The sequence below is a fragment of the Nerophis lumbriciformis genome, linkage group LG16 (genome assembly GCF_033978685.3).
Source record: "Nerophis lumbriciformis linkage group LG16, RoL_Nlum_v2.1, whole genome shotgun sequence".
Lineage (NCBI taxonomy): Eukaryota > Metazoa > Chordata > Actinopteri > Syngnathiformes > Syngnathidae > Nerophis > Nerophis lumbriciformis.
In genome coordinates this window covers 45,625,159-45,644,598 of record NC_084563.2, presented here as the reverse complement: position 1 = coordinate 45,644,598, position 19,440 = coordinate 45,625,159, and the positions used below count along the sequence as shown (strand labels likewise).

The 19,440-nt window shown below is 40.8% G+C and overlaps 1 protein-coding gene across 2 annotated transcripts in view; it reads left to right on the top strand.

The window, feature by feature from the left end:
• Positions 1 to 19,440, top strand: part of glra3 (glycine receptor, alpha 3) — a 140,584-nt gene that overhangs the window by 118,094 nt on the left and 3,050 nt on the right. The window contains exon 9 of one of the 2 annotated variants that reach the window (XM_061977240.2): positions 3,735 to 3,863. The exons of the other annotated variant lie outside the window; for it this stretch is intronic. Coding sequence (XP_061833224.1) covers positions 3,735 to 3,863 — 129 coding nt within the window. The remainder of the gene's footprint in view (positions 1 to 3,734; positions 3,864 to 19,440) is intronic. 2 annotated transcript variants of the gene reach the window in all.

Below are 19,440 nucleotides of genomic sequence, written 5' to 3'. Positions count from 1 at the left end.
TATATATATATATATATATATATATATATACATTTATTTTGGAGATTTTTTAGCCTAAAAAGTGGAAAATATTGAAAACGAGTACCGTATTCTTCGGAGTATAAGTCGCACCGGAGTATAAGTCGCACCTGCCGAAAATACATAATAAAGAAGGAAAAAAAACGCACTGGAGCCCGGCCAAACTATGAAAAAAAACTGCGACTTATAGTCCGAAAAATACGGTAATCAAAGGTATTAGAGTCATGTAAAACATTAAGTTAACCCATGCCCATGAAACATAAAATACCGTATTTTTCAGACCATAGGGCGCACTGGATTAAAAGGTGCACTGCCGATGAGCAGGTCTATTTAGGTCTTTTTTCATACAAAAGGCGCACCGGATTATAAGGCGCATTAAAGGGGTCATATTATGATTTTTTTTCTAAATTTAAAACACTATCTTGTGGTCTACATAACATGTGATGGTAATTCTTTGGTCAAAATGTTGCATAGATGATGTTTTACACATCATCTTCAAGTAGCTTCCTGAGCGTCTCTTCTGGATGCTTCCGTTATGTGGGCGGTCCTATTTACGTGGCTCACCTTCGACAGCGTCTTCTCCACGTCATCTTTGTTGTAGCGGTGTAGCGTGCAAGGACGGGAGTGGAAGAAGTGTCAAAAGATGGCGCTAACTGTTTTAATGACATTCAGATTTTACTTCAATCAATAACGGAGCAGCATCTCCCCATCCGTGGCTCAATAATGCAACATCAACGCCGGAAATGTGTCCCGTGAAAAAATATCCGAATAAGTAAACCCACTACAGTTTTAGCGCTTCGATAGCTACTGACAGATACACTATATTGCCAAAAGTATTTGGCCACCCATCCAAATGATCAGAATTATGATGCGGGGTTGTTTTTCAGGAGCTTAGTTCCAGTGAAAGTAACTTTAAATGTTCCAGGATACCAAAACATTTTGGACAATTCCATGCTCCCAACCTTGTGGGAACAGTTTGGAGCCTTTCCTCTTCCGACATGACAAGGTCCATAAAGACATGGATGACAGAGTCTGGTGTGGATTAACTTGACTGGCCTGCACAGAGTCCTGACCCTGAATCCGATAAAACACCTTTGGGATGAATTAGAACGAAGACTGAGAGCCAGGCCTTCTCCACCAACATCAGTGTGTGACCTCACCAATGCACTTTTGGAAGAATGGTCAAAAATTTCCTATAAACACACAACCTTGTGGACAGCCTTCCCAGAAGAGTTGAAGCTGTAATAGCTGCAAAAGGTGGACCCACATCATATTGAACCCTATGGGTTAGGAATGGGATGGCACTTCAAGTTCATATGTGAGTCAAAGCAGGTGGCCAAATACAAACCCTGTTTCCATATGAGTTGGGAAATTGTGTTAGATGTAAATATAAACGGAATACAATGATTTGCAAATCCTTTTCAACCCATATTCAGTTGAATATGCTACAAAGACAACATATTTGATGTTCAAACTGATAAACATTTTTTTTTGTTGCAAATAATCATTAACTTTAGAATTTGATGCCAGCAACACGTGACAAAGAAGTTGGGAAAGGTGGCAATAAATACTGATAAAGTTGAGGAATGCTCATCAAACACTTATTTGGAACATCCCACAGGTGAACAGACAAATTGGGAACAGGTGGGTGCCATGATTGGGTGTAAAAGTATAATTCCATGAAATGCTCAGTCATTCACAAACAAGGATGGGGCGAGGGTCACCACTTTGTCAACAAATGCGTGAGCAAATTGTTGAACAGTTTAAGAAAAACCTTTCTCAAGCAGCTATTGCAAGGAATTTAGGGATTTCACCATCTACGGTCCGTGATATCATCAAAGGGTTCAGAGAATCTGGAGAAATCACTGCACGTAAGCAGCTAAGCCTGTGACCTTCGATCCCTCAGGCTGTACTACATCAACAAGCGACATCAGTGTGTAAAGGATATCACCACATGGGCTCAGGAACACTTCAGAAACCCACTGTCAGTAACTACAGTTGGTCGCTACATCTGTACGTGCAAGTTAAAACTCTCCTATGCAAAGCGAAAACCGTTTATCAACAACACCCAGAAACGCCGTCGGCTTCGCTGGGCCTGAGCTCATCTAAGATGGACTGATACAAAGTGGAAAAGTGTTCTGTGGTCTGACGAGTCCACATTTCAAATTGTTTTTGGAAACTGTGGACGTTGTGTCCTCTGGACCAAAGAGGAAAAGAACCATCCGGATTGTTATAGGCGCAAAGTTGAAAAGCCAGCATCTGTGATGGTATGGGGGTGTATTAGTGGCCAAGACATGGGTAACTTACACATCTGTGAAGGCGCCATTAATGCTGAAAGGTACATACAGGTTTTGGAGCAACATGTTGCCATCCAAGCGACGTTACCATGGACGCCCCTGCTTATTTCAGCAAGACAATGCCAAGCCACATTTTACATCAACGTGGCTTCATAGTAAAAGAGTGCGGGTACTAGACTGGCCTGCCTGTAGTCCAGACCTGTCTCCCATTGAAAATGTGTGGCGCATTATGAAGCCTAAAATAGCACAACGGAGACCCCCGGACTGTTGAACAACTTAAGCTGTACATCAAGCAAGAATGGGAAAGAATTCCACCTGAGAAGCTTCAAAAATGTGTCTCCTCAGTTCCCGAACGTTTACTGAGTGTTGTTAAAAGGAAAGGCCATGTAACACAGTGGTGAACATGCCCTTTCCCAACTACTTTGGCACGTGTTGCAGCCATGAAATTCTAAGTTAATTAATATTTGCAAAAAAAAAAAAAAAAAAAAAAAGTTTATGAGTTTGAACATCATATCTTGTCTTTGTAGTGCATTCAATTGAATATGGGTTGAAAAGGATTTGCAAATCATTGTATTCCGTTTATATTTACATCTAACACAATTTCCCAACTGATATGGAAACAAGGTTTGTACTTTTGGCAATATAGTGTATACGTAAGAACTTTACGCAATTTTATATTAGAAATGGCAACAGCAGAGGATGAATGTCCCATAAGAAGGTAGAGAAAAAGAAGAAGCTTATGACTACGGCGTCAGTGTCAGGTTCAAACACTGATGACATATATTAAACAGACGCAAGGAAGCAAGGAATCATGCAGAGACAGAGTTCAATTTAGCTCATGGGGAGAACGCATGGAGCTGCATACTTAGTCACAGTCTCGCCCTACGCTCTAAGGTACAGCTCCTGCGTCCCTCTATTTATTCAGGAGTTCCCCAGTCAACATCACTGAGGCCGCCTCTAAAAGGAGTGGTCACACATATCATGCAAAGCACCTCCAGTACGCACAATACGTGACGGAATGTGCTGGGCCTTGCGATTTCGCCTCGTCTATGCTTCGTCTGTGTGCTGTCGTCTTGAATTCCTTGGCTGTTAACAGGCTAAAATAAAGGTAACATCTGTGGCTGAGGCCACTCCTCAGACAATAAGTTTTGTCCTTGCACAGATAGAAAAAGTACAGCACGGACTACAATTGCGGACTTGCACACATGTTCATGCTATTTATTAAGATCGTATGACAAATGTACCAGGATAATTTGGGAACTAGATCCACACAAACCACATGTATTTGACTTTATAACCATATAATATGAAAACACACTTTGATGATTGAGTATCCCATTTGTGGTTTTGGATTTATTTTTGTTTCCCCCTTTTGATTTATCTCTGTTTATTACTGGTGTGCATGCTGTCAACTGGTAGAACAATGGAGGTGCAGTTGATGCCGATGAACTAGCTGAATCGCTCCATCGTGTTAATACCGACAACGGCCTCAAAGAATCACACCCTCTCTCTGGATCTATGACCAACATCCACGGCGCCACCTACAGGGTAACAGCACAATCTACAGCATGTCTGCGTGAGCATGTAGCATGATGCAACCAGTGTATTGGAAGGCCCTCACCAAAGGAATGGTGTCAGCAGAGTAAAGAATAAGCATAACAACTCAAAGTACTGATATTGTACCAGCTGTAAGTTGTTGATTTATTGAAACCTCAAAAATAGTAATATGACGTATTCATATGTGTCACACCGCGGTGAGGGATGTCTTGTCTTGGTTTTTTGTGTCTTGTGAATTTCATGTTTTAGTTTGAAATGTAACTCTTCTCTCGTTTCAAGTCACTTGCCCTTCCTTTTGTGTCATCATTCTCGTGCATCTCCAGCATCATACCCAAGCCTTGTCTCGTCTTGTTATACAGATCCTGAATTTCCAAGTTGGTATTTTGAGTTTTCCTTTTCTCCTCTTAAGCAGAGTGAATTTTTGTTTAAGTTTTCAAGTCGCAGTTTACTTTTAGCAACTCTTCTTTTCCTCATTTTTGAGTGACCCTTTGTTAATTATTTCTCTAGATAAAAATCAGTGTAGAAGCTTTATAGCTAGGGATGATGCTCGAAACCGGTTTTCCCGGTTGTTCGATAAGAAAAGAACAGAGTCCTCAGACTCGAATCCCTTTTTGAGAACCGGTACCCGTTATCTCTAGATAAAAATCAGTGTAGAAGCTTTATAGCTAGGGATGATGCTCGAAACCGGTTTTCCCGGTTGTTCGATAAGAAAAGAACAGAGTCCTCAGACTCGAATCCCTTTTTGAGAACCGGTACTCGTTATCTCTAGATAAAAATCAGTGTAGAAGCTTTATAGCTAGGGATGATGCTCGAAACCGGTTTTCCCGGTTGTTCGATAAGAAAAGAACAGAGTCCTCAGACTCGAATCCCTTTTTGAGAACCGGTACCCGTTATCTCTAGATAAAAATCAGTGTAGAAGCTTTATAGCTAGGGATGATGCTCGAAACCGGTTTTCCCGGTTGTTCGATAAGAAAAGAACAGAGTCCTCAGACTCGAATCCCTTTTTGAGAACCGGTACTCGTTATCTCTAGATAAAAATCAGTGTAGAAGCTTTATAGCTAGGGATGATGCTCGAAACCGGTTTTCCCGGTTGTTCGATAAGAAAAGAACAGAGTCCTCAGACTCGAATCCCTTTTTGAGAACCGGTACCCGTTATCGAGACCACTATAGTAAAGACAAAGAGTTGGTTCTTTATTCGAATCCCTGGGAACGAGCTATAAAGCTTGTACACTGATTTTTATCTAGAGAAATAATTAACAAAGGGTCACTCAAAAATGAGGAAAAGAAGAGTTGCTAAAAGTAAACTGAACTCACCACTGCGACTTGAAAACTTAACGAACAAAAATTCACTCTGCTTAAAGGGGAACATTATCACAATTTCAGAAGGGTTAAAACCATTAAAAATCAGTTCCCAGTGGCTTATTTTATTTTTCGAAGTTTTTTTCAAAATGTTACCCATCACGCAATATCCCTAAAAAAAAGCTTCAACGTGCCTGATTTTAACCATCGTTATAAACACCCGTCCATTTTCCTGTGACGTCACATAGTGAAGCCAACACAAACAAACATGGCGGAAAGAACAGCAAGCTATAGCGACATTAGCTCGGATTCAGACTCGGATTTCAGCGGCTTAAGCGATTCAACAGATTACGCATGTATTGAAACGGATGGTTGTAGTGTGGAGGCAGGTAGCGAAAACCAAATTGAAGAAGAAACTGAAGCTATTGAGCCATATCGGTTTGAACCGTATGCAAGCGAAACCGACGAAAACGACACGACAGCCAGCGACACGGGAGAAAGCGAGGACGAATTCGGCGATCGCCTTCTAACCAACGATTGGTATGTGTTTGTTTGGCATTAAAGGAAACTAACAACTATGAACTAGGTTTACAGCATATGAAATACATTTGGCAACAACATGCACTTTGAGAGTGCAGACAGCCCAGTTTTCATCAATTAATATATTCTGTAGACATACCCTCATCCACGCTCTTTTCCTGAAAGCTGATCTGTCCAGTTTTGGAGTTGATGTCAGCAGGCCAGGGAAGCTAGGGTCGATAGCTCGCTCGTCTGCGGGAACAAACTGCCGCCATTGCTTGCCGTGCTACCGGGGTCCTTTGTCCCTGAATTGCTCACACACTCCGGCAGATTCGAATGGGGGTCTGGCGGCAGATTTCTTTGACTTTATCGTTGGAAATGCATCTGCTTTGAGTGTCGCAGGATATCCACACATTCTTGCCATCTCTGTCGTAGCATAGCTTTCGTCGGTAAAGTGTGCGGAACAAACGTCCAATTTCTTGCCACTTTCGCATCTTTGGGCCACTGGTGCAACTTGAATCCGTCCCTGTTCATGTTGTTACACCCTCCGACAACACACCGACCAGGCGTGATGTCTCCAAGGTACGGAAAACAGTCGAAAAAACGGAAAATAACAGAGCTGATTTGACTCTGTGTTTGAGAAAATGACGGATTGCTCCGAGAGCGAATAATAGAAAGCCGTTTAATTCGCCAAAATTCACCCATTTAGAGTTCGGAAATCGGTTAAAAAAATATATGGTCTTTTTTCTGCAACATCAAGGTATATATTGACCCTTACAAAGGTCTGGTGATAATGTTCCCCTTTAAGAGGAGAAAAGGAAAACTCAAAATACCAACTTGGAAATTCAGGATTTGGATAACAAGACGAGACAATGCTTGGGTATGATGCTGGAGATGCACGAGACATTCTGGCACAGAACAAAGGGAGGCGTGGGCTTATAAGACACATGGGGGTAAGGGGGGAACAGGTGGTGGAAACAATCAGGGATCAGGGATGACGTCAGACTGATGACACAAAAGGAAGGGCAAGTGACCTGAAACGAGAGGAGAGTTACATTTCAAACTAAAACATAAAATTCACAAGACACAATAAACCAAGACAAGACATCCCTCACCGCGGTGTGACAATATGTACTCTTGAGTTGTTGGGCTATAGTTTTCTGCCTATAATGTACAGTATAAAACATGGGTGGACAGGTCATAGATGGGGTTAGAATGAAACATACTGTACATTTTAATGGAATAAACCATGAACATTTAATTCACATTTATTACTATTGATACACAAATACAGTCGAACCTCGATTTACGAACGGAACTGTTTACCATGAATTGATTAACGTGGAGTTAGTTGAAAAACTTACCATTTAGTGGTCAATTGTACGGAATATGTACTGTACTGTGCAATCTACTAATAAAAGTTTCAATCAATCAATCAAAACCAGCGGAAGGATTATGACCTTTTTCAAGAGGAGAGTTTAACATTTCTGTGAAACTAAGATTTATCTGGTACTCTCTAAAGACCATTTGTCTGCACACAATATTTTTCTAATATTTCAAAAAGATATGATGAACGCAATCAATGTATCCTTCAACTTCGCGCCACGGAATGGAGAGAGTATATCAATATCAGATGATTTGACGGTGAGGTTGATAGTCGAATCAGACTCCTCTGAATGGAATCATCAAATCGCAGACTATTTGTCTTATCAGGTCGTGCTGTAGTCCTCTGTAGTACATTTGCCAGCAAAATTACAACCCAGTAGAGTAGCCGTAGCCTTTCCTGAAATAGGGATTGGGTCCATTGGTCATAGTAGGGGTTAGAATGATACATACTGTACATTCTAGTGGAATAAACCATGAACATTTAATTCACAATTAATACTATTGATACACAAATACAGTCGAACCTCGATTTACGAACGGAACTGTTTACCATGAATTGATTAACGTGGACCCGACTTAAACAAGTTGAAAAACTTATTCTGGTGTTACCATTTAGTGGTCAATTGTACGGAATATGTACTGTACTGTGCATCCATCCATCCATCCATCCATCCATCCATCTTCTTCCGCTTATCCGAGGTCGGGTCGCGGGGGCAGCAGCCTAAGCAGGGAAGCCCAGACTTCCCTCTCCCCAGCCACTTCGTCCAGCTCTTCCTGTGGGACCCCGAGGCGTTCCCAGGCCAGCCGGGAGACATAGTCTTCCCAACGTGTCCTGGGTCTTCCCCGCGGCCTCCTACCGGTCGGACGTGCCCTAAACACCTCCCTAGGGAGGCGTTCGGGTGGCATCCTGACCAGATGCCCGAACCACCTCATCTGGCTCCTCTCGATGTGGAGGAGCAGCGGCTTTACTTTGAGCTCCCCCCGGATGGCAGAGCTTCTCACCCTATCTCTAAGGGAGAGTTCCGCCACCCGGCGGAGGAAACTCATTTCGGCCGCTTGTACCCGTGATCTTGTCCTTTCGGTCATAACCCAAAGCTCATGACCATAGGTGAGGATGGGAACGTAGATCGACCGGTAAATTGAGAGCTTTGCCTTCCGGCTCAGCTCCTTCTTCACCACAACGGATCGATACAGCGTCCGCATTACTGAAGACGCCGCACCGATCCGCCTGTCAATCTCACGATCCACTCTTCCCTCACTCGTGAACAAGACTACGAGGTACTTGAACTCCTCCACTTGGGGCAAGATCTCCTCCCCAACCCGGAGATGGCACTCCACCCTTTTCCGGGCGAGAACCATGGACTCGGACTTGGAGGTGCTGATTCTCATCCCAGTCGCTTCACACTCGGCTGCGAACCGATCCAGTGAGAGCTGAAGATCCTGGCCAGATGAAGCCATCAGGACCACATCATCTGCAAAAAGCAGAGACCTAATCCTGCAGCCACCAAACCAGATCCCCTCAACGCCTTGACTGCGCCTAGAAATTCTGTCCATAAAAGTTATGAACAGAATCGGTGACAAAGGGCAGCCTTGGCGGAGTCCAACCCTCACCGGAAACGTGTCCGACTTACTGCCGGCAATGCGGACCAAGCTCTGGCACTGAGCATACAGGGAGCGGACTGTCACAATCAGACAGTCCGATACCCCATACTCTCTGAGCACTCCCCACAGGACTTCCCGAGGGACACGGTCGAATGCCTTCTCCAAGTCCACAAAACACATGTAGACTGGTTGGGCAAACTCCCATGCACCCTCAAGGACCCTGCCGAGAGTATAGAGCTGGTCCACAGTTCCACGACCAGTGGCTGTCTTGGTTGACAAGACTCTGCAGCATCGCGTGGACATCGGGGGCGGTACCTCTGGATTGGCAGACCGGGGTGGTGGTTCCTCTCTTTAAGAAGGGGAACCGGTGGGTGTGCTCTAACTATCGTGGGATCACACTCCTCAGCCTTCCCGGTAAGGCCTATTCAGGTGTACTGGAGAGGAGGCTACGCCGGATAGTCCAACCTCGGATTCAGGAGGAACAGTGTGGTTTTCGTCCTGTACTGTGCAATCTACTAATAAAAAGTTTCAATCAATCAATCAATTCTTGAACAAGGTTCGTAAATAAAAAAAGTTTGTATCGTGAAGCAAATTTCTCCATAAGAAACAATAGCTATGTGCCTAGCCTAACCGAAATAAAAATGCTTCATGTAAACACGCCATTCGGAATATTCTGACCCGATCAAACACGTTCGGATCAAAATTTTGTTCCAATCGAGACGGGTGGCTTATGCCGAAAGTCATTTGGATTATATATAGCGCATGAAAACACATTTTCCGAAATCCGGGTTAGAATTATCCTTACTGCGCATGTCTTTGATGTCAGCTATACTTTGGTGGTGAAGCAGGGACTAAAATTATTAGTCTCGGAATGAAGCGATTGTCTTGCTGCTGTCTTGCCTAATTCAACATGTAATGAAATAGTGTTATTTACTGTTGAGTTTGTTGCTTTAAAACGAGACTAGCAAACACAAAAGTGTAGTCTAGAGTGCCATGTGTCCATGTAAAAATATAAGAAGGGAACCAGTTGACATCTTAATGCGCTGTTTTATTCACGATATTACATCTACTCCAAATCTACGTCGTCATGTTGAAACATGACGACATTCCGCAACCTGTACATAATCACAACATAAAAATCACAGAACAGCTCCATTTCAAAAAGAGAGGTAAAACAAAAGTAGTGAACAGAAGGGGGGAAAATGATAAATGCTGTGATAACGTCGGACAAGCGGAAATGCACAGAGCCATGTTTGTTTACAGTGGAAGATGGTGGTTAGTCAGCACCTGCAGGGAGCAAACTCGTCCAAAAGATGGCGCCATAGCACAAATAACAACACACCTTTCCGTTTATGCTAGGCTCCGCCATACTTGCCAACCCTCCCGGATTTTCCGGGGGACTCCCGAAATTCAGCGCCTTTCCCGAAAATCTCCCAGGACAAATTTTCTCCCGAAATGGACCTGAGTCCGCTTACCCACAATATAAACAGCGTACCTGCCCAATCACGTCATAACTGTAGAATGATCGAGTGCGAGTTCTTGGTTTCTTATGTGGGTTTATTGTTGGGCAGTTTCATTAACGTCCTCCCAGCGCGGCATCAACACACAACAACAGCAGTCACGTTTTTGTCTACCGTAAAGCAGTTCGTCTGCCGTAAACAGCAATGTTGTGACACTCTTAAACAGGACAATACTGCCATCTAGTGCATTTGATGAAAGCACTTTTGTGCGTGCCACACAGCAATGCATCATCAGAGAGGGTGTTCAGCATGGTTAGAAAAATAGTGACAGAGAATAGAACAAGGATGGACAATTCAACCCTTAACTCAACAATGAGTAGATGAGTGTTATGTGTGTGTATATGTATAAATAAATGAACACTGAAATTCAAGTATTTCTCTTATTTATATATATATACAGGTAAAAGCCAGTAAATTAGAATATTTTGAAAAACTTGATTTATTTCAGTAATTGCTTTCAAAAGGTGTAACTTGTACATTATATTTATTCATTGCACACAGACTGATGCATTCAAATGTTTATTTCATTTAATTTTGATGATTTGAAGTGGCAACAAATGAAAATCCAAAATTCCGTGTGTCACAAAATTAGAATATTACTTAAGGCTAATACAAAAAAGGGATTTTTAGAAATGTTGGCTGCTCTGATAGTGGCCTTCAACTCTTCTGCGTTTTTGGGTCTGGCATTCTGCATCTTCCTTTTCACAATACCCCACAGATTTTCTATGGGGCTAAGGTCAGGGGAGTTGGCGGGCCAATTTAGAACAGAAATACCATGGTCCGTAAACCAGGCACGGGTAGATTTTGCGCTGTGTGCAGGCGCCAAGTCCTGTTGGAACTTGAAATCTCCATCTCCATAGAGCAGGTCAGCAGCAGGAAGCATGAAGTGCTCTAAAACTTGCTGGTAGACGGCTGCGTTGACCCTGGATCTCAGGAAACAGAGTGGACCGACACCAGCAGATGACATGGCACCCCAAACCATCACCCAACCATGCAAATTTTGCATTTCCTTTGGAAATCGAGGTCCCAGAGTCTGGAGGAAGACAGGAGAGGCACAGGATCCACGTTGCCTGAAGTCTAGTGTAAAGTTTCCACCATCAGTGATGGTTTGGGGTGCCATGTCATCTGCTGGTGTCGGTCCACTCTGTTTCCTGAGATCCAGGGTCAACGCAGCCGTCTACCAGCAAGTTTTAGAGCACTTCATGCTTCCTGCTGCTGACCTGCTCTATGGAGATGGAGATTTCAAGTTCCAACAGGACTTGGCGCCTGCACACAGCGCAAAATCTACCCGTGCCTGGTTTACGGACCATGGTATTTCTGTTCTAAATTGGCCTGCCAACTCCCCTGACCTTAGCCCCATAGAAAATCTGTGGGGTATTGTGAAAAGGAAGATGCAGAATGCCAGACCCAAAAACGCAGAAGAGTTGAAGGCCACTATCAGAGCAACCTGGGCTCTCATAACACCTGAGCAGTGCCAGAAACTCATCGACTCCATGCCACGCCGCATTAACGCAGTAATTGAGGCAAAAGGAGCTCCAACCAAGTATTGAGTATTGTACATGCTCATATTTTTCATTTTCATACTTTTCAGTTGGCCAACATTTCTAAAAATCCCTTTTTTGTATTAGCCTTAAGTAATATTCTAATTTTGTGACACACGGAATTTTGGATTTTCATTTGTTGCCACTTCAAATCATCAAAATTAAATGAAATAAACATTTGAATGCATCAGTCTGTGTGCAATGAATAAATATAATGTACAAGTTACACCTTTTGAATGCAATTACTGAAATAAATCAAGTTTTTCAAAATATTCTAATTTACTGGCTTTTACCTATATATATATATATATATATATATATATATATATATATATATATATATATATATATATATATATATATATGTAAATTAAAAAATATATATATATAAATAAAAATATATATAATAAAATAAATATATATTTATAGCTAGAAATCACTGAAAGTCAAGTATTTCTTGTATATATATACATATATATATATATATATATATATATATATATATATATATATATATATATATATATACCGTATTTTTCGGACTATAAGTCGCAGTTTTTTTCATAGTTTGGCCGGACTCCAGTGCGACTTATATATGTTTTTTTCCTTTTTTATTATGCATTTTCGGCAGGTGCGACTTATACTCCGGTGCGACTTATACTCCGAAAAATACGGTGTATATATATATATATATATATATATATATATATATATATATATATATATATATGAAATACTTGACTTAGTATTTCGTCAAGTATTTCTTATATATAATATATAAAGTCCCCCCCCCCCCGCCCCCCACCTCCCGAAATCGGAGGTCTCAAGGTTGGCAAGTATGGGCTCCGCACATGTCAAAATAAAGTATTACGATTTAAGGTCTGATTGTTTTTCAGGGTCCATGCACACAGGAACATTCTAATCCGAATGATGATCAGATTGAATGTACACATGGCTATTTTAGATAAGAATAATGGGTTCCAGCCTTGACAAAAGTCCATATTTTAGTGAAGGTTTGTACACTTTGAACACAACATAAAGTGCTATACAAGTACTGTTTATCAGACAAACGTAACAAAAAGGGGGCGGATCAAATGTCTCTTTATTAACAAGCCAAAACAACAACGGCAAGCTAAACTGTGCATGTGCATGTGCTGCTCTGCTAACATGCGCGCACACACAGAAGTCCCTTTGGTGCCCTCATAAAGAATTGTAAAAAATCACAAAAAATCCTTAACTTTAACAACCATTTTGCTACAATTATTTAAAAAATTAAAAACGTAAAATCCCACTTTACATTGTCATCGGCAAATGAGCAGGAGGAGGGGTTGTTTGTGCGTGCGGCGTCGTCGCTGAACGAGTGTTTTCCCGTCCGCTGTGATTGAATCCACTTTGGCATAGTGTTGTCCCGATACCAATATTTTGGTACCGGTACCCCAAAATTATTTTTGATACTTTTCGGTACTTTTCTAAATAAAGGGGACCACAAAAAATTGCATTATTGGCTTTATTTTAACAAACAATCTTAGGGTGCATTAAACATATGTTTCTTATTGCAAGTTTGTCCTTAAATAAAATAGTGAACATGCAAGACAACTTGTCTTTTAGTAGTAAGTAAACAAACAAAGGCTCCTAATTTAGTCTGCTGACATATGCAGTAACATATTGTGTCATTTTCCATTCTATTATTTTGTCAACATTATTAAGGACAAGTGGTAGAAAATGAATTATTAATCTACTTGTTCATTTACTGTTAATATCTGCTTATTTTCTCTTTTAACATGTTCTATCTACACTTCTGTTATTTAATACTTTACATTAGTTTTGGATGATACCACAAATTTGGGTATCAATCTGATACCAAGTCGTTACAGGATCATACATTGGTCATATTCAAAGTCCTCATGTGTCCAGGGACATATTTCCTGACTTTATAAACATAATATGCATTTTTTTTTAAAAACAAAAGAAAATGACGAAAAATATTGACGTGATCGACTAGATACACTACTGTACTTGGTATCATTACAGTGGATGTTAGGTGTTTGTTTACATTCTGACGCTGGTGAGCTACGGTGTGTAGTGAAGCATGTTTAGCTATTCCTCGTCCTGCAGGGATGATACTTGTAAGAAACGTACTTTATTTGTCGCCATGGAGACGAGGATTAGTGATTTAGAAGTAGCTAAAACACTGCCGACTGGGGCTGGACTTTAGCCGCTAGCTCGCTAGCCATATCTTACAGCACCTTTTCCAGTGTTATAACTTCACCTTTATCATTAGTTTTTAAGCCAAAATGCGTCCGTTCTCCCTTTTCTGTCTACACAATGTGTCTGCTTGTAAGTACTCCGTGATTGTGCGCTGCCGAACATGCTCGTCTGCTCGTAAACCAGCATTATTATGATGATAGTATATATGATAGTATATACTGTATCTGTATCATGAATCAATTTAAGTGGACCCCGACTTAAACAAGTTGAAAAACTTATTGGGGTGTTACCATTTAGTGGTCAATTGTACGGAATATGTACTGTACTGTGCAACCTACTAATAAAAAGTCTTAATCAATCAATCAGTCATCAATCAATGACACAACGTGACGACGACGGGGTGACCTGTACTTTTCAGAGGCAGTATAGTACCGAATATGATTCTTTAGTACCGCGGTACTATACTAAAACCGGTATACCGTACAACCCTACTTTGGCATATTTGTCCAGAAAAGTCTGGTCTAATCACAATTAAAAACTTGCTGTGGCTTGAAGCCCGCTTTCTCATTCTCTTTAATACGAGCAAACACACTTTGACTAGGTTGTAAATCGAAAAGTTTGCAAAAAGAGGGGTTCGTAAGTCGAGGTTCCACTGTACTGTATACAGTCGTGGTCAAAAGTGTACATACACTTGTAAAGAACATAATGTCATGGCTGTCTTGAGTTTCCAATCATTTCTACAACTCTTATTTTTTTGTGATGGAGTGATTGGAGCACATACTTGTTGGTCACAAAGAAAAATCATGAAGTTTGCTTCTTTTATGAATTTATTATGGGTCTACTGAAAATGTGCTGGGTCAAAAGTATACATACAGCAATGTTAATATTTGCTTACATGTCCCTTGGCAAGTTTCACTGCAATAAGGCGCTTTTGGTCGCCATCCACAAGCTTCTGCTTGACTTTTTGACCACTCCGCTTGTCAAAATTGGTGCAGTTCAGCTAAATGTGTTGGTTTTCTGACATGGACTTGTTTCTTCAGCATTGTCCACACGTTTAAGTCGGGACTTTGGGAAGGCCATTCTAAAACCTCAATTCTAGCCTGATTTTGTCATGGCGGGGTTACATCTTGCTGCGAGGTTTGTTCCCGCAGGATGCAAACGGATCACTCTGGACAGGACTTGCAGGTAGGAGCATGGTTTATTCTTGATAAGTCAAAACCGCACCAAAAACAGAAAACTAGTCGAAGGAAAACACGTGCTAGTGATGGGTTGATGAGGCGTCATGAACAGTGTTGGGACTAACGCATTACTTTGTAACGCGTTACTGTAACGCCGTTAGTTTCGGCGGTAACTAGTAATCTAACGCGTTATTTTTTATATTCAGTAACTCAGTTACCGTTACTACATGATGCGTTACTGCGTTATTTTATGTTACTTTAGATGTAGTATCGGCTAGAAACAGAAGCGCTGCGGTGCCGTTCTTCTGAATCTTCCTCTGTCACAAGCCGGAGAGAAGAAAAGAGGCGCGGTCTATGTGTGTGTGTCTGGGTGTGGGTGTGGGGAGGGGAGGCACACACGTGATCCGCGGTTTGATATATGAAACAAAAACAAAAAAAGTTGTTGGTACGTTCAGTCCACACACAGCGTGGTCATGGCGAGCGGAGTAACGGAGGAGCTTGAACGCCCCGCGCCATTGAATCGGTGTGTTTATAAGTGCAGACTCGGTTCTGCATAACGAGGGTTTTAAACACATGCTGAACGTGCTTGAACCACGTTACGACATCCCGTCGCGCACCCACTTCAGCAATAAGATTGTGCCAGATCTTTATGAGCAGGAGAAGAAAACAGTTGTGGATGAACTATCCCGAGCATCATCTGTTGCGCTCTTGACAGACGGGTGGACGTCCAGCGGAACTATAAGCGCTCACTTCATCACAGCAGACTGGGAGATGAGAAGACACGCCCCCTCTACGAGAGTCACCTTGCGCAGGTACTGACACAAGCAGTGGAGGACTGGAAGATAAAGATATCCCAGTCACACGTGATAATGCCAAAAATCAAATAATTACAGAGAATGAGGCAGGACTGGGACCACAGATAGGTGCTTTGCACATGTAGTGAATTTGGCATCACAGAAGGGAATCTCAGTCAATAGGATGGAGCGCCTCCTTGGGAGGATCAGGAAGGAGGTTTCCTACTTCCACCCAAGCACAACAGCTGCTCATGTGCTTAAGACAAAGCAAGAAATGCTAAAGCTGCCTACTCATAAGCTCATACATGATGTCCCAACGAGGTGGAACTCCACTTATGATATGTTGGAGCGGCAGGCAGCTATATACTCTGCATTGACCCACAACACTCTGAAGACAAATGTCACCCTGTCTGATGATGATGTGAGAGTGGCAGGTGAGGTCCTCCAGGTGCTTAAACACCTCAAAAGTGTTACATCTCTACTGAGCACTGAAACTTCACCATCTGTGTCAATGATCCTGCCACTGAAAACAAGGATTCTACAATCCATGGCTCCAAGTGTGGAAGACAGCAGCATCACTCCAGATGTCAGGCTTTATTTCACTACCTATGTTTCAAGGAAGATGATGTGCCTTCTTATGTTGCACTTTAACTTGTTTTTTATTAATGGTCATTGGTCCAAGTTTAAAGAAAGAAGGAATGCCTTTTTATGTTGCACTGTTTTTCATTAATTATGTTCAAAGGAAAATAAAAATGTATGTCAAGTTGATCAACAGATTGTATTATTCTCCAGTGCAATAACAGTACTGAAATGAAGGCTAAAAGGGCATTAATGGGAGCTTTAAAAAAAAAAGAAGAAAAAAAGAAGTAACTAAATAGTTACTTTTCACAGTAGCGCATTACGTTTTGGTGTAAGTAACTGAGTTAGTAACTGAGTTACTTTTGAAATAAAGTAACTAGTAACTGTTACTGCTAGTTACTGGTTTTCAGTAACTAACCCACCACTGGTCATGAAGCGTTTCGACACATTGCAAAACTGTATTGATACTGTGTCACTAAATACTGACATCTGCTGGACATTAAAAATCCCTACAGGCAACCTATGGACCGACTCAACTGACACTGATTTGATGCCCTAGTATATACAATAATATAAACCAAGTCATTGTATTTCATTTAGGATTATTTCATATCTTCATTTAAATAAAAATGTATTTTTATCTTTTTTTAGATACAGTCAATAAATAAAGTGAACATGTATCATAACATGGAAATCTAAGAGAATGTGTTGTGAAGGAGGATGCTTGTGGACTGGGAATTTTATTTTTATTTTTTTTACACATTTTTATAAAAAAAAAACTGTTTTTCCAACGTATTAAATTTTAGACGATTTCTCTTCTTAGTTATTATTTCTCCTATCGGTCACGTGACCGAAACAGCTCATGATCGGTCACGTAACTTTCTAAAAGCGGTACGCGCACCGACACAGGGTTTTGCTCTATGAGCTTGACGCATGCGCCAATGCATCACTAACACGTGCCGATCGCACTTGAAGCTAAGGCAAAAACTTAGCACAGGAAACATAGAACTATAGACATGGAACACTCACGAAACTGTGGCATGAAACAAACAAAACTTAGGTGACTGTAGCATAAGCAAACAATGACGCCAGGCCAACTGACCGGCAAAGGCAGGCTTAAATGATGCCTCTGATTAGTGCTCGGGCAACATGTGAGCACTAATCAGAGGCAGGTGGAAAATGACAAGTAACCATGGAAACTAAAACAAACAAGGGTGCACAAAAACAGGAACTATTGGAGTCCAAAACTAACAGAACATAACAAAACATGATCCGGACCACGGATCATGACTGTTTTGGCCATTCTTTTACCACTTTTGATATGTGTTTGGGGTCATTGTCCTGTTGGAACACCCATCTGCGCCCAAGACCCAACCTCCGGGCTGATGATTTTAGCTTGTCCTGAAGAATTTGGGAGGTAATCCTCCTTTTTCATTGTCCCATTTACTCTCTGTAAAGCACCAGTTCCATTGGCAGCAAAACAGGCCCAGAGCATAATACTACCACCACCATGCTTTACGCTATATCACTGCAAAAACTGAAATCTAAGTCAGATTAAATATCTCAAATAAGGGATGATATTTGCTTATTTTCTGTCTGATAAGATAATTCTTCTCACTAAGCAGATTTTATGTTAGAGTGTTTTACTTGTTTTAAGGGTTTTGGTCCTAAATGATCTCAGTACGATATTACAGCTTGTAGCTGAGATTTGATGACCTATATTGAGTAAAACATGCTTGAAACTAGAATATCAACTGTTGCAAAGCTGTGTCATTAACACTCACAAGTAGGGATGTCCGATAATGGCTTTTTGCCGATATTCCGATATTGTCCAACACTTTACCGTATTTTTCGGACTATAAGTCGCAGTTTTTATCTTAGTTTGGCCGGGGGTGCGACTTATACTCAGGAGCGACTTATGTGTGAAATGATTAACACATTAGCTTAAAATATCAAATAATATTATTGATCTCATTCACGTAAGAGACTAGACGGATAAGATTTCATGGGATTTAGCGATTAGGAGTGACAGATTGTATAGCATGTTCTATATGTTATAGTTATTTGAATGACTCTTACCATAATATGTTACGTTAACATACCAGTTGGTTATTTATGCCTCATATAATGTACACTTATTCAGCCTGTTGTTCACTATTCTTTATTTATTTTAAATTGCCTTTCAAATGTCTATTCTTGGTGTTGGCTTTTATTAAATAAATTTCCCCCAAAAATGCGACTTATACTCGAGTGGACATATATAAATGTTTTTTTCCTTCTTTATTATGCATTTTCGGCAGGTGCGACTTATACTCCGGTGCGACTTATACTCCAAAAAATACGGTAATTACCGATACCGATATCAACTGATATATACAGTCGTGGAATTAACACATTAGTATGCCTAAATTGGACAACCAGGTATGGTGAAGATAAGGTACTTTTAAAAAAATGTCATAAAATAAAATAAGATAAATAAATTGAAAAAAATTTCTTGAATAAAAAAGAAAGTAAAACAATATAAAAACAGTTACATAGAAACTAATAATGAATGAAAATGAGTACAATTAACTGTTAAAGGTTAGTACTATTAGTGGACCAGCAGTGTGCTTACGGACTGTATCCCTTGCAGACTGTATTGATATATATTGATATATAATGTAGGAACCACAATATTAATAACAGAAAGAAACAACCCTTTTGTGTGAGTGAGTGTAAATGGGGGAGGAAGGTTTTTTGGGTTGGTGCACTAATTGTAAGTGTATCTTGTGTTTTTTATGTTGATTTAATAAAAAAACCAACAACAAAAACGATACCGATAATAAAAAAAAAAACGATACCGATAATTTCCGATATTACATTTTAACGCATTTATCACAAGTATAAAACTAATTTTTTAAAGTAATAATTTCTTACTTCAAGCATGAAAAAAAAATCATGAT